Raw genomic sequence first — 15,732 nt, forward strand, 5'->3', positions numbered from 1 at the left:
GTCAATGGCCGTAAAACCATCTAAATTGGGCCTAGTATTGGACATCCTAGTATTGAACATCTCCTCAACATAAGACGATTACCATATTTTTTTCAGGAAATTTATTACAACCACTGCCGCATCTTCAACAACAAAATCCGGTGGAATGATTAGGCATGTATTAAAAAAAAAAACATTATCTAGGAGGAAAATGGTTTGTTTACAAAGACTATCAAATATTCGGGCATTCCCCAATTTGGGATGTTTTCCATTTTCGTCATCAAGCGACGAGAGTTATGAGGACAAGTACCACGCGTGCCGAAATTTTGCGGTTTGTTGTCCAGAATTTAATCGATGTCGAGGTGAAGTTTTCAACAGCCGTAGCTGGACAGATTCCAAGGGAAGAAATGAATGCATCTGCAAGTCATTAAAACCTTTAACCGCATGGGGATGGTAGCAAGGTGATGAACCGGTAGAAGAAAGACAACGTGTTCTCGCTTTGCGTCCTTATTACTTGCTTTGTTTTATATCTTGGTAGGAGCAGCCCCCGAAAAGAGCGGCCTACAGAAGGCCCGAGCCAAGCCGACCCGCCAGCTGTCGCTCAAGTCACCCGAGGAGACTTGTCCACCGATCTTCCAGAGGCATATCGGCGACAAGCGGGTCAAAGAAGGCGAGTGTTTTAGCCTGGAATGTGCTGTACTGGGACACCCGAAACCCGCCGTTAAATGGTTCCATAATGGGCTCAGGATAACAGAGAGCATCGGAGAACGAGATATCCAAACCAGAGGCAAAAAGTAAGTTATCTGTCATGACATATGATGTGTTGTTTCATATTGACTGAAGCGGGTCATCACACAGAAACGCAATACCAGATGAGAGGGGTGTGATACATGTGTATCTATAATTACAAATACATTGACGTGGAGACAATGGAGATTAAAAAAAAATTCTCTTCATCCTGATCACGTATTCCGAGGAAGCATGCTGTTCAAGAGATTTGACTTTTCAGTCAGTATTAAATAACCTGTTGGTATGCCTAAATGAACTTTTTTTTTTTGCAGATTTCAACAGCAATTTCTGTCATATCAGAGAGACATATTTTTTTTTCTTCTCCATATATACATATATATTTGATTTTTAAAATGCTAAATGCCAAGCATTAAGTGATTTATATCACTGGGAAGCATACATTTATTAATTGTTATGATATCATTTTAGAGGATGGGTTGATTGGAATGATAATTATTGCCAAAGATGGTATGATGACACTGTATCCTTTGACTATAGGTCATGCTCTCTAGGCTTACTCTAAAACTTTTACAAATTCCATGGCAACAGGATAATTAAATATTAATTATGGTAGATGAGTAATGACAGGACCAGTTAGTTTATATCAATATATCCATTACCGGTAGTTTTACTTAGATATACTCATACAGTGGTATAATGGGGACAGTAAATTGATATGTTTGGATGAAGGTAGACAAGTCTTGATAACAGACTATTCCTGAGTGACATGAGCATTTGTTGAGTTAATCATGACCTTGTTTGTTAGACTCAATAAAAGATGTGTAGGGTCCTATGTAGGGTTAACACAAACAATAAGCATAACCATGTTAGAACAACCATGTCAATGGAACAATCCATGTAGGAGTGAAATAATTTGACTTAGTAATTAGAAATAGGGCAGTGAGGAGGTTCTCCTTACTCTCTAAAAAAAATTGAGTGATCACGGACGTCACTCCTCTAGAGACTGAAAATGTAGTGAAAATAGAGTGAACATTCACTCATTTCTTCTTAGAGACCACTCTAAAATCAATCAATTTTCACTCCTAAACAAGTGATCACAGACGTCACTCCCAAGAAAGTGAAAATAGAGTGAAAATTCACTCTTTTTTTTAAAGAGAGTACCCCTCACTATTGAAAGATGACGTGACCTCTTGTTCTACAGATTCAAACCATTCTTCATGAAAACACATGAGTTTGAAAAGAATCATTGTCAGGTCCTTTTCTACTAGCAAATGATAATATTCCTATCACTTGTTGTATGTGTTATTTTCATTTGACAACAAATCATAAGAAAGTAGTTAAGATTGGCTATTGTAATATCAACATCAACAAAATATCTTTAGCATTTACCAGGAGGATATAGATTCCTAATGCAATTATGCTTTCTCTTTGTAGCACAGATTGTAGCGAAGATTAAGTTCAAGCTGTCTCTCATCATCTCCAGCTTGGTTGGACACTTCAGATTTTCATATTTTGAAATTGGATTATAAATCTCTTCATCTGTTACAAAAGGACTAGAATATTTGTATGCTTTACTGTTTAATGAATTTACTTTATCTTTGATATGTATCTGATCATTTAATACACAATGCGCTTAAAGGAATGTTAATTTGTTCAGTGTCAGAGCCATAACCTAGTATAGACTAAGGGCAACAATTAGGACCTTTTCCTAGACAAGTTCAGAACAAGGTGTTGATGTTTTTGTTAATTTCCTGGGGGGGGGGGGGCAGCTCAAGTGAATGTGGGAGCAAATTGCTCCAAAATACATGCAGACACTGAATTATCCAGACAGTAAAATATGTCAATTGTTTATGGGAAGCAAAAAAAAAAGGAGTTGGGGGGAGGGGGTATTGCTGCTGCTATCCTCTCTGGCTTTACTATTGAATGTGTTAGTTCTATGTTTCAGACATTGATCAGGTATCATTATTATCTCTGGAAGGGGTGGGGAGGGATGGAGATAGAGAGGGAAGGGGGAGGGGGTAACGTAATGCTTGGAATAGGAGAAAGGCAGGTGGAGTAAGGGAGGGAGCAGAATAGAGGGTTTATGTGATTTCCCCTTTTGCTTTGGCACATGCCCATGCCCCTAAACACCTCATTCTTCAATTATTAAATCAATAAGTTTGCTTGCATGATTCTTTGCATATATTCTAAATGTTATTAACCCTTAGAATACTGAATTGTCACATTTGCACAGGTTAAAACCAGGAAGCACCAGGTCCCTGTAGACAATGTGTTAAGCCTTAGAAACATCCTTCAAAAGATCCTGATAAATGAATGATGAGAATGCTTTAGATCTAGATAGTTAAATAGTTTAAGCCTATATTCTACATTGTTCTCTACCTCATATTTCTACAAAATTTCGAAGATGGCTTTTGGTCTGATGAAAGGGAAGGCCATGTGTCTGAAAATGTAGACTAAATCTTCACCTGGTTAGGTATACAACATGATGTTTAGTTATGGATTCTAGTGAAGCCCCCATAAACTGGCTGCAAGCTATTTGCCCAGGTCTTTATGCACAGGCATGCTGTATTTTAAAGGTAGGGTGTATACAATGTTTGTATTATCCATCGGATCTGAAATGGGCTCTTTTCAGCTAGGGAAAATTTGCAGCATTAACATATTTTTGGTTTGCTGTTTTGCTGGGACACTCAACTTTTAGAAATGTTTAAAGGGCTGTATTCACTAATCAAGCATAGAGAAGGTGCTACAAAAGCTGCAATTAATGATTTATGCAGACCAACCCATTAATTAGGCATATTCTGGAAGTATTCATTGATGTTCACCAGGGCCCATATTCATAAAACCTTACTGAGCTATCTATCAACTAAGATGCATATCTAGTTGACAACTATAGGCGTAATAAGGTTTTATGAATATGAAGCCCAGATTCATAGTGTTGGGTTGGGGCAATTATCTTACATTGTCCCCTTCCCCAACTTAAAATTAAATTAATACAATAAAAAATATTTGTAACAGTAGGATGAGGAGACAAGCAACATCAACACAAACAAAACAAACTGTCTGGGCATTTTATTTTGTAAACCATTGGAAGGGCCATTGTCCCCCTGCCCTGCCCTCCCCACAAATTGCCACTCCTACCCACAATAATTTTATGTTATAAAAGATGGTTGTGGATTTATGATTGAACTGGGTTCCATGAGCTACTATTGTAGTACTCACTGGCTTTGAGGGATGTCAGAATATATTGTACAACATAAAATAATATAGTGCAGTGCAATTAATAGTTGAGAGCAATATCATCAATGGTATTGTATTATATATTCTCTAGTGTGAAAGCTAGATGATATTATCAATAGCCATACCAACCATAGTATGTATAAAGTCCTCGTACACTTTACAATCTGACTATGATCCGATTTTGGAAGAATTTGCAATTGCATTTGTAGTGACGTCATACCAGTAAAGATTGTCTATGATCTGAAGCCAATTTGACTTTTATTTTCAGACTAGAAAGTTTAAATGCACAAAGATTATAGTTTTAGTAATCTTTTCAGTATTTAGATACTAAATCAGGAAGATGATGTGTGTATAGATTTCCATATTCAATATATTTATCATTTCCATGTTTTACACAAAAGACAATGGCAGCAGTGGGATATGAACCCATGCCATTAAAAGGACTAAGGCCCACTGCACTATAAAAGCCCTTGCTGCAATCCAATTTACTTATATTACAAATCTTGTGTTGAAAGTTGGAGGAAATCAAGGGTAGATTCTTTCACAAAAACATGGTTCTAATATTGTTTACTATTGTGTCTTGGGACCCATTTAATTTACAGTATGGTTGTCAAGATGATTCGGACATGTATGCAATGCTGCTACAAGTCTTGAATACATGAACTTTTGTTCAGTATGTCTTCTGAAACATTAGAATTATAGATGAATATTGGCCCTAATTGTGGATACGGTACTACATGTAGAAGTGTAAACATATTAAATGCTTGATCGTGAATACATGTAAGTGTGCAGCATATCCGTTCCTCAGATTTACTCTAAAACAGTTTTCAAGTAATATGCATATCCTGTTTGTTGAGAGTGTATCTTTAAGTTTAAAGCAGAGTGCTTTATCATGCTCAAGTACTGTGAGGTGCATTACAGTAAACTTCATGTATGTTTCAAGTGAAAATAAACATCTGCATACTGGTCCATATTCATAGCTCTAGTAAATACAAGCTGTAGCTCATTTCTCTGACATGTACAAAGGGAACATAGGAGACTGAAGTGTGACAAAGCAGCAAATGTATTTGAAGATGAAAGATAAAACTGGATAAGTGAATGAGTGAAAAGAGAATGATTTTGAGATTTATAAAAGAAAGAGGGGTGATATGAAAAGAAAGATAACATGCATAAGTGAATCAATACTCCTCAGAGATGGAATTAAGAATGAAGTTATCTGATTAGAGTAAGATTATTAGATTAGAGTGAGAAGAGATTATTAAGATATGGATAGTGCTGAGTGAGTGATATAGAATAGAATAAAGATGTCATTGCAACAAAATTACCTTTCTAATCTATAAGACTATCAATTTTCAATTTCTTTATTTTAACAATAATGACGTTTCAATCCATGGCTTTGGAGGGAGGACCCAAATGACTTGGTTTAAACTGAAGGGGGTTCACCTGTACTGTCCATCCTCAGGAGGGGAAGGGCTTATGTGCATGGATGGAGAAACCTGATGAGAAACATTCTCTAAAGCTGGAATGAAAAGTGAAACTAGTCGCTAGACCAGCTCTCCAGTAACTTAAGGGTCTTTCACACTAGGGAAAACTCTCCAAATGTCTTTAACTCATTGGTACCTAGCTGTGTAAAGCATTGTGTTGTTTAGACAGTTAAAATGCCATTAAACCAACATTCCAAAAACTTGCTGGAAATCTTATTTTAATGGGAATGTTTTTTTTTTGGTCACCTGTCTAATTTCATTTGTCCACCCTCCTTTGCTAAACATTTTAAGACATTTTGTGTAACTACAATTGTACTCATGCAAATATAGTGTGATGGGGGGGGGAACTATGTCTTTGGTTGTGTCTTGTATATATATTAACCATAATTCTAGACTTCCATCAAATCATGTTAAAAAAATTAAATTGAAGGCATGAAAAAAAAAGACATTGAAAATCACTTCCTAATATCAGAGTTTTATGCTTTCAATATTAAAAAGTCATTAGTGTTTACCTATAGAAAAGCTTGTAGGCAAATAAAATAGAGTTAGGGTTATCTAATTGGCTCGTCTTTCAATGTTAGGAGACAGCCACTTTTTTTCTTGTTGGCCCTTGTTGTACTACACTCTGTTAGTGCTTTTAATCATTTTGATCCATGTATTTGATAAGATCATATCTTAATACTTCTAACCGTTGACATGAATATATATAACTATCAACGGAAAGCATAAAACGTGATTTAGTTCATGATGTGAATGGATGTAGATCAAGTCGATAGTTAGGTTCCTTTGACAGTCTAACAACTTCAAGTTTAAATCGTGGTCTTAGACTTTAAAGTTATCTTGTAGTTGGGGACTGTACGGATACACGCAAGTAAGGTTTACTTGAAGTTATAAACAACGAGTGATCATAATGTAAGTGCAAAAACTATGAAGAGGGGGCGAAGGGGAAGGGGGTGTGGTGGGTGGAGGTCTTCATTCAAAGTTAAATGCTGTGTGAATGCAATTAACTGCTGAGGTGATGCCAGCTCATAGTTGAAATGACTGCTTGCCTGGCTTACAGTTCAAAACTTTGAATTCTTGTTGTTTTGGGCCCACATTAACCCACATAGTAGGTAGTGAATCATTGTTTATAACTTGTTGAGGTTTTGCAAACTTGAAGTTTAAAGATAAAGTTGAGTTCTGGTAACGCAATTGCATTGTGAAAGAACAGGTGTAGAATGGATCCGAAAAATTTAATCATGAAGCATAAAAGTATTGGTGTGTACTGCAAGGTTCTGGAGTCATCATCAAAATCATAATACATTTGGCCCAGTCTTGGTAAAGTAACAAGCACTGTACACAGAAAGATGTATATGGGACTACACAAATGGTGTCGGGCCTACTTGCCTTGATGTCCTTATCTTTCTATGCTCATTACTCAGTCAGTATACATTTTCTACCAAAATTGTTTGGCAAATGACATTTATTTGTAACATTGAACATTCGGTGTAAGTTTTGTTTGATTCTGTGAGAATTCATTTTCTTTTTTTATTAGAACTCAAGTTTATCTTTAAAACCATGGCAGTCTCGTGTTAACCTGACTTATATAACGGCTTGAGGCGGGTTAATAGGGTGACATTTCTGAGCCTCAATTAATGGTGTGGATAGATCAGAACTGTCAATGTCCGCTCCTATAATAATTCATCACAGACGGACCCCATCTTCTCTCTCTACCCTTTGAGAGCTGGTCAGATTGAGTTGAATCATTTCAACTGTCCTTTTATTTTATGCTTTACCAATTTCATGTGGAGTAAGTGAGCTCTGGAGTTCTTTGGGCACCAGGTCAAACATTTCATAGAACAGTCATAGATGGAGCATCAAATTATTATTGTTATTAATATCATTATTATTTATTTGACCAATTTTAAAACATACATTGAGTATAACAATCAGATAATACATAGAAATTTCATAATACATGCAAACAGATTTAGGGAAGTTGGCAGGAGGAGGGAAAGAAGGATACAATCTACCGGTCATGGGTGACAAAAGCAATTGAAATTAGACTCTATTCTGTCAGCTAAGATGAATTGTTTTTGAAATGATGATTTATTTTGTCAATATTAAAAGTGTTCAACACTTGCATCCCAATTGTTGGCAATATTATTACAGTTGACAGTGCCAAACACTTACATGACATATTTGCTGTATCATGTGTGTGAAATACATACATATAGTAGAAATCATGGCATAAAGCTAAAATAAGTGAAATTTAAATTTGGTTAGTAAAGCATTTGAGTTGGTGTTTGTTTGAATGGCATTCTGCTGCACATTTAACTTTAAATTACTTTTTTCCTCTTTTCTTGCTAGCAAATAGCAAACTTGTAGTCTGTCTCTTTGTCTCTCTCTCTCTCTTTCTCTGTCTCTCTCTCTTTCTTCCTATGGTCATATTTTGTCTTTTTGTATTGTGCAAAGAATTTTACCAGATCATTTTCTTGAAATACAAGCTTTGTGCAATTTTGTATATACTTTCTGATTTGTAACATGCCTTTTCAAGGCTTTATAACCTCTTTGGCTGATAGTTTTTATTTATTTGATTTGATAAATGTATTTTCTGATGGCTTTCAATAACTGCAATATTCCAGAAGCAGTCAGGTTACTGCATTGTATGCGTTCAGGCAGTCCTGTGTACAATAACTACATCAATATGCGAGCAGATTTGATGTTGCCATACCAGTTGATCTCATCAAGATGGCTGTTATTTATTGCTCTGACTATGATATAAAACCATCAGTTTTCTCTCTAAATTGGCACTCTACTAGATGGCATTTTTGTTTTTCATCGCATAGGATATGACCAGAGAAAACAGGATCACGTAAAGAATCTTGCAATAAATATATTGTCTAGAAGAAAACTTTGTTACTAATGACATTTAGCTTTACAACACAGAGTATCGTAAAGATAGGGCAGTATTTTTGTAAACGTTAATTCAAAATGTGCATTGGCTGATTACTAATTGTCCAGTTGCAATGAGAGTTTTGCTGGAAACCCCTCTCAGTCATCAGTCCACCAAATGTATCTGCCCTCATCCTGCATCTGTGAAGATCTTACTCACAAGGGTTATGACGACCTTGTACTCTCCTAGACCTCGCTAATGATGACTTGATCTCTGTCAAATCTCTTTCTCCTTGCAATCCATTTTAATAGGAGTTACAGTGCCTTTCATGCATTCCATATTTCATTTTAAGCTTAAAGGTACTCACTATCAAAATCACATCCCTCCCCAGCTGTTTTGTAGGTTAACATCTACCATAGATCATGGATAATGAAGGTTCTGATACCTTCTGACTATTTCAAGTTCTTGAGCTTGGAATTGAGAACAGATTCTTCATTTACAGAGTTAGATATCAATGAACACTGATGTTATCAAAAAAGATTATCAAAAATATAATTAATGATTACAAAATAGTTGCTACAAAATCAGCTCAAGCACAATCTCGATATCTTTTATATTGCCTTTTGGAATGATGTATGAATTGTGTATTAAAGATGTCATTGTAATGATTGCACATTGCTAATTGTGACGCACAAAACTGTTGAATTTGCCTTAGGTTTTGTTGTTGTTGAAAGTCCGCAATATTTTACAAACTTTAATTTACAATATTTTAGTCGCGATGCATGTTTGTGAGCTTTGTGGCAAAGTAAGACTTAGAGCAATGTGTTGAACCTACTAGCATCACGTGTACCTGCAATGGCTAGATACAATGCAGACATTGAAGGTGATTTGATGTAGTCCAGACTCTAGTAGCAATCATAAGATGGGAAGGGGCTGGCCTCTTGATGCCAGTAATTAAACTGTGGCGGTCAAATGTCATCCCTTGAAATAGCTCCCAAGCCATGACTTCTACTTCACTCCTAGTCTTTATCTTCACACTTTTTGAAATATTAAGTCTTTGCATGCTCTTTCATTGTGTCTGTTATGAGAGTAATGTGAATTTCATGAAGTGTGAAACTTTTTTCATTTGTCAAAATGTTACTTTGTACTTGAGTTTAGTTAGCTTCTTTGGTTTTTCATTCTGTCTTCTTTATAAATTGACAACTGTAGTCAATCTTTCATCTCTACATAAAAGGTGTTTTATTATATTTTGTAAGGAATTATGGCCTTTATTGTATTGATTTGTAAATAGAGATTCAGAAGCCTTTCCTGACGCCCCAAAAGGATATGCAGTATTGAAATATAGATGGTAGGAAGATGTATGACCTTTTCAAAATAATGTTTGTCTGTGACTCACATGATTTTTTAACATTATTCTGTTACAAAATTTCCTTTGGTTTCAGTAATATCATTTTTGATGTGAAGCAGCCCCTATGTGGACTAGATATGACCTTTCCTTTCAGACTGCTAGCCATATAGTAGTCAACTATGGCACAGTGACTGTTTTGAAAACTACCTTGCCAAAAGACATCTCAACATGAATAATGACATTATTTCTTCTGTCATATTAAAAGTCATCCATGTTTACCATCATTCCAGTTTACTAGGAATGTCTTATACACTAGCACAACAGACAGCCATTTAATGTCTAAAATGTTTGGGGTTCTATAATTTCTGTCCCATAAATCAACAAGCAAGCTACCTTTAAATGTCTCATCTCAGACAGCGCATAGTCTACGCTGCCTCATAAATCTTACCTCTACACTTCTAGTTTGCTATCGTGATGTTTGCATTGGAAAGCTATTTTCATTTCGAGATTTGTGAACAGATTTATCATTGCCCAATTTCCCAACAAACTCTTAGCCCATTCACCGGCTTTTCCAGAATCTTGTTTGTCGTCTTTCACATCCATGGCCAAAGGCGGTTTGTGTTTGTAATGAAGCAACTTAAGGCTGAAGCAAAAAAAAATCCAATTTGTCTGTACACTGCATAGTTAAACATTGTGATTTATCTCCTGAGTTTTCTTTCCTTATATAGAGAGATGTACTTTTTCTTTAATCTGTTAGATCAGCTCTGTGTGCATTTGAAACAAGACTTTCTTCACTATGGCATGGTTCCCTTATGAAGTCATTTGGTGTGGTCCAGAGTAATGTATCTCCTGTTAGGAACCAGAAGGGTATTAACTCATATCAATGTATATCTAATTAATGTCCTGCTAGTTCTGAAAAGATATGCAGGATTGTTTTCATCCTGTTTTCTTTTGAAAATTTCTGATTTTGAGAGCTATTTTGGGGTTTGTAATTTCATATTCACCTGAAACCCTGTTAATGTTAACAAAACATGCAAACATTTAGCTTTCACAGCTAGTCACAATGAGACCATGTATGAAAAAGAAGATCACAGCATAATTTGTTTGTACATAGGAAAAGAAGATGTATCTCTGAGATCATAAATCTCAAAGATTTGGAGAGGATGTGATAGTAAAAAATAGAACTAGAATGAACTTGCAATTGCTCAAAATGGGTTTGTAGACCAGTAGAGCTGCCTATTACTGCTAACTTTTCCATCATGAATATCTGATCCGCTGTGGATGCACCTCTGAAACATATAGTTCATTCTTATTTTATTCACTTATTCCTCCATTTGTTTAGATACACCAAAGGAAAATAAAATCCATAACAACTCCTTGTTCTTGTATTTTATCTCATATTCTATTTCAGACACACCTTAACTATCCCCAGTGCCTTGCCCGAGGATAAAGGCTTATACATCGTTAGGGCTGTTAACACTGGAGGAGTGGTCCATTGTGGAGCTGATGTCATAGTAGAAGAGAAGTCACCGGAGGAAATTGAGACCGAAGAGACAGAGATACCTGAAGAGGAGAGTGCGACAAACAAAGGTACATCAATTTTATTTTCTTCATCTGATCGGTAAAGCACCATATGCTCCAGGGTTTCTTACATTAAACATCAGGGGTAGGTTTTAGATGATGTTTGTGGTTAAGGTTACGTATAGTCCACTTCCTGGACTATTCTTAATTAGTACACCCTTGTGACGTGCAAGCCCGCTCACGCACTAGCTTTATGTACAACTGAAATATGCATGCATGCGGGTAGGTGAATTAGGGGCATGGTAAATTTGTTGGATGAGCACGTGTACACGCAACCACAGATAAAATCTTTGAAATGTCCATAATCTGGTCCAGGTAAGATATATTTTTTAGTTTAGGGGTAAAGTTAGGGGTTGAGTTAGTGTAGAAACTTGACCACAAAGCAATTGTCTCTGGAGCATGTGTGGTATAAGCACTCAGTGGTTTTGACAGTATAACCAGCATGTAGGATCGATGACTTTTACTGAGTGGGGCCCTTGCTATGAAAGTTGTGGTCTGATCAAATTACAATTAAAAGAAATTATTGTACTGCTAACATATAGCCCATATGCCTATGTGTTAGAGGGAAAAGCTTGACTCTGATCAGCCAACTATAATCTAAGTTCTAACCTGTTGGTCCACACTAGAAAGCTGGGTAGTTAATGACAAATTAGAACCCACCTAAATCTAATTTTCTCCAATTTCTTGGGAAAAAATGAAAATATGTGACTTCAAATATGCTCAGAAAATCTTCTTCTACATTACATTGTTGGTGTTGATGGTCTGTTATTGTCTGCTGAGAACCAGAAGGATGTTGAATCTATACTCTTCAAACTCTCTCTGTATGAGGTGGTGCCTAAGTTCAATAACAAATGAACTATGGAAATTAATATGCTTTTCGGTTAATTAGTTTACACAATCTTTATTACTTCTCATGTGCTCTCTTTGTCCTTTCATTTCTTAGTTTTTATTTTTGTGGTTGTTTTTGAAGGAGACATCGTGATCACACCCACCACCGGGCAAAGTTCAAACAAGACCATGGCTGCGACTAAATCAGACAAGATGCAACCACCATGGTGAGATATCAAACAAACAATAATGTTTCCCTTGAAACTTAGGCCACCATCATAAAAAATTGGTCTGTTTAATATCAATTTATGTATTTTATATTATGCAGTAGCATGATTTATCTTGATAAGTAATAATGAAACTTCCTGTACTTTTTGTGTTTGTGTAAAGAACAACATTCCTATGAAAGGTATATTAGAGGTTATTTTTAATTCTGATTTGTTAAATACAGTAAAGTAAAGAATGAGTGTAACTTGTTTTTAATCTCTAGCTTTATGGAAAAACAATTAAAAATGAAATGAATTCAGTTTCTGAATTTGATCAAGTGTGAGTAAAAATCAATATTAATAATAATAGTGGAGTCTCATAAAGCACTCATATCTGGCACATTGTCACTCCTGGCGCTCCATTATTATTACCTCGGCTTTAGCACAGCAGCCATTGCACCACTCAGACATTCCTGCCGGGTACCCTTTTACCTTACCCGGGTGGAGTGTGGGAAATGTAGATTAATATCTTTTCAAAGGACATTAGTGCTGTGACAGGGATTCACAGTCTGGAGACTTATCACCACAACACCTTGCTATCAGGGATGGCAATACCTTTGATATATCTGCTTTTGTATAGCTGCCCTTTGGAAATCATTTTTGTACAGCTATTAGTAGGCAATCAGTAGCCAGGCAGGATCTACCTTTAAACCTTTATAGCAGAAACTATGATCTTCATGTACCATTGGAGAGAAAGCTGAAGCTTGTTTTTTCAGTCAAGAAACCTTCATTCATTGCACCCTATCTCTATCAATAATTATGAGTTGGAGAAGTTTCAATCGCATATGAAAACAGTCATGTCACTTTAAGAGGTGTAGTGTTAGCACCATTAAGAGAGCACACACACCTCCTAAATGTAACAGGCTTTCTAAATTGGTGTTGCTGCATATGTTGAAGTCATTAGGATGACGTGAGCTGTGAGCCAAGCCTTACCTAGCCTGGTTGCATGATGAGCTTGCATACCGGTGGAAAGGGCGGGCTCCCAGCCTGCAGTGATGGGCCAAGCTCTAGTATTGATTTACACATGTATGAATTAATAGTTCATCATCACGTTAAAGGCCTGGTTCTCAACTTTTGCAGTGATTTGGAGTATGCTTTTTTTTTGCTGTTCTTCTTGGAAGAAATGTGTAGTGGCGCTTTCACATTGCAATGAGATGGGACGTTTACCTTATATGAATGTTGTTTGTTTGTTTCTCATGTGAAGCAGACCTACTCTTGATCTTTTGTGGAAAAATAAATGTTGTAAAGACAATAACCTCTCAAATTTAGCTTGGGCATGTACTTTCTCTTCTGCTCTTATTCACCTTTTTAAAGCCTTTTTAGCTTTACAAAAAAAAATTTATATTAAAAACTGACACATAGACTTTCAGTTTGATAGAGTATAAAAGATTCATTTAAAGAAATGGATCTATATGTTATAAATATTCCAATTATTACTATGCTATGAAATATCTAATATCCATTCATTATTGGGAAAGGTCTTAGAATTAGAGCATCTCAAAAGTCCATTATGTTAGGGCATCAATCCTCCATTAGTATTAAAGTCTCTCATAAAAAGTGTTAAAAGCTCCTGGAACATTCTTACAAGTATATAATATCTTAATTGGCACTACCATTCCATGAACAAGCAATAATCAGCAAACTTGAATAATTAATGATGATGATATTTTTGTAGCACATACTATATCTAATATTTCCTATGCATTTTAAAAAGAGAACAAGAAAAGAGAGGAGAGGGAAAGAGAAACAAAAGAGAAGAGTGAGCTGTGCTCAGCATTTCCCCTTTTGTCACCAATTAATATTGCAAAGTGTTTCTAACTTTGGTTTTCTGAACAGAAATGTTTTAATTGGAATATGAGAATTCACATCCAATCCTTGATCCTGTTATCCCCGTAATGTCAGTGCAATTTTATAATTATGCATTATCTGAATAAAGGTTAGTCATTGTGTGTTTTCAGTTTTTAGTTGGTTATTTTTTTAAAATAATTTGGGGCTAATAAAAAGAATAATTTAAACAAGCAAGCAAAGAAACAAACAAACAACAAAGAAAATCACCCTTTTTTCAATGAAAGGTATTGTAGGGGACATTGTAAGATCAGAAGGTCTACATAGATGTTTACTAAACACCACTCTGTTTTGGTTCCTACCATGAACTACTGTAGGCTATACATCGTAAAGATGTCAGTTTCTGAGAAGTTAAATGAAAGAGGAAACAAATCAAACGTGTCCTCCTAGTCTTGACCTTAATCAAGATTTGTCCTTTAATTATGTCATTGCATAGCTTACTGGTATGTGGCTTGCTGCCAAGTGAGGTGTAGTTTAAGTTCACAGACTTCAGTCAATTACAATAGTATCAAATGTCATCCAATGCATAATAATAATAATAATAATCTGGATTTACGTGTATATATATATATATATAGCACTTAATAGGAAATATCATTCATTGTATTCTTTAATGAACAATGTACACTGTCTCCACTTCCTGGGGATTATTCCTGCCACATGGTCACCATGAGGGCATGTGGCAATTACTAAGACTAAGGCTTTTGTCATCCTACCAGGTCCCCATTTCTCTCTTGGGAATGGAGTGGCAAATGTAGATTAATGCCTTGCCAAAGGACATTAGTGCCGTGTAGGGAATTGAACTCAAAACCTCTGCATTATAAGTCAAGTGCTTAAACCACTCTACTACGACACCTCTACATTAACATTAATTAAAGACGCAATGCTTTAATGACTTCAAAGTATTTTAGTTTTACTTGTAAATGCTAGATTAAGTCATAAATAACACAGATGATATGACCATAATCTTGTAATATTAGTTCATAATCAAGATCTACATACACTACAGATTTAAACAAAGCTTTCAGATTTTAACAATGCTTGATGTTTGTAAATGTGTACTTTGTAGTTACTAAGGTTTACTTTACCCAATTTGAACAATTCATTTTAATGTATAATCTTGAAATGAACTTAAAAAACTTTAGAAGCAAAATTAGTATCCTAAATTTTGGGACTAATAGTAATCTGTAAATTGTTTTGAAAATTTTGGTAAAGTATCATAATTTGTATTCATTCAAGTAAGCTAATGTAAGCTAATACTTTCCAACTCTCTTTAACTTTTTTTTGATTAAATGTCACAATGATGGTGGTGATATGAGAGTTTTTAAAAAGTATGATGTCATAGACTATCATTGCCATGTGTAACTTGGTACAGACCTACTGTATTACCTTGCCCTTCTCAGAGTGTTGCCCATATTCTGATTCTGTCAAACCTTCTTGTTGCCCTGGGCTTTTGGAAGTGTCTGGGCTGCCACTATCCACTACTATGTTAAAGCTCTATCATTAAATATATCCTTAAAAAATGTTAACATTCTTAAA

General features: G+C 35.6%; 1 protein-coding gene across 2 annotated transcripts in view; it reads left to right on the plus strand.

The window, feature by feature from the left end:
- The first annotated feature begins 297 nt into the window (after nt 1-297).
- LOC576983 (striated muscle preferentially expressed protein kinase) overlaps nt 298-15,732 on the plus strand; it is a 76,977-nt gene continuing 61,542 nt past the window's right edge. For both annotated transcript variants that reach the window (XM_030974215.1, XM_030974216.1), the window contains exons 1-3: nt 298-773; nt 11,085-11,263; nt 12,225-12,309. In XM_030974215.1, the coding sequence (XP_030830075.1) occupies nt 12,272-12,309 (38 nt within the window). In that variant the 5' untranslated portion in view covers nt 298-773; nt 11,085-11,263; nt 12,225-12,271. The remainder of the gene's footprint in view (nt 774-11,084; nt 11,264-12,224; nt 12,310-15,732) is intronic.

Source organism: Strongylocentrotus purpuratus, unplaced genomic scaffold (genome assembly GCF_000002235.5).
Source record: "Strongylocentrotus purpuratus isolate Spur 01 unplaced genomic scaffold, Spur_5.0 spur5_scaffold_7, whole genome shotgun sequence".
Taxonomy (NCBI): Eukaryota; Metazoa; Echinodermata; class Echinoidea; order Camarodonta; family Strongylocentrotidae; genus Strongylocentrotus; species Strongylocentrotus purpuratus.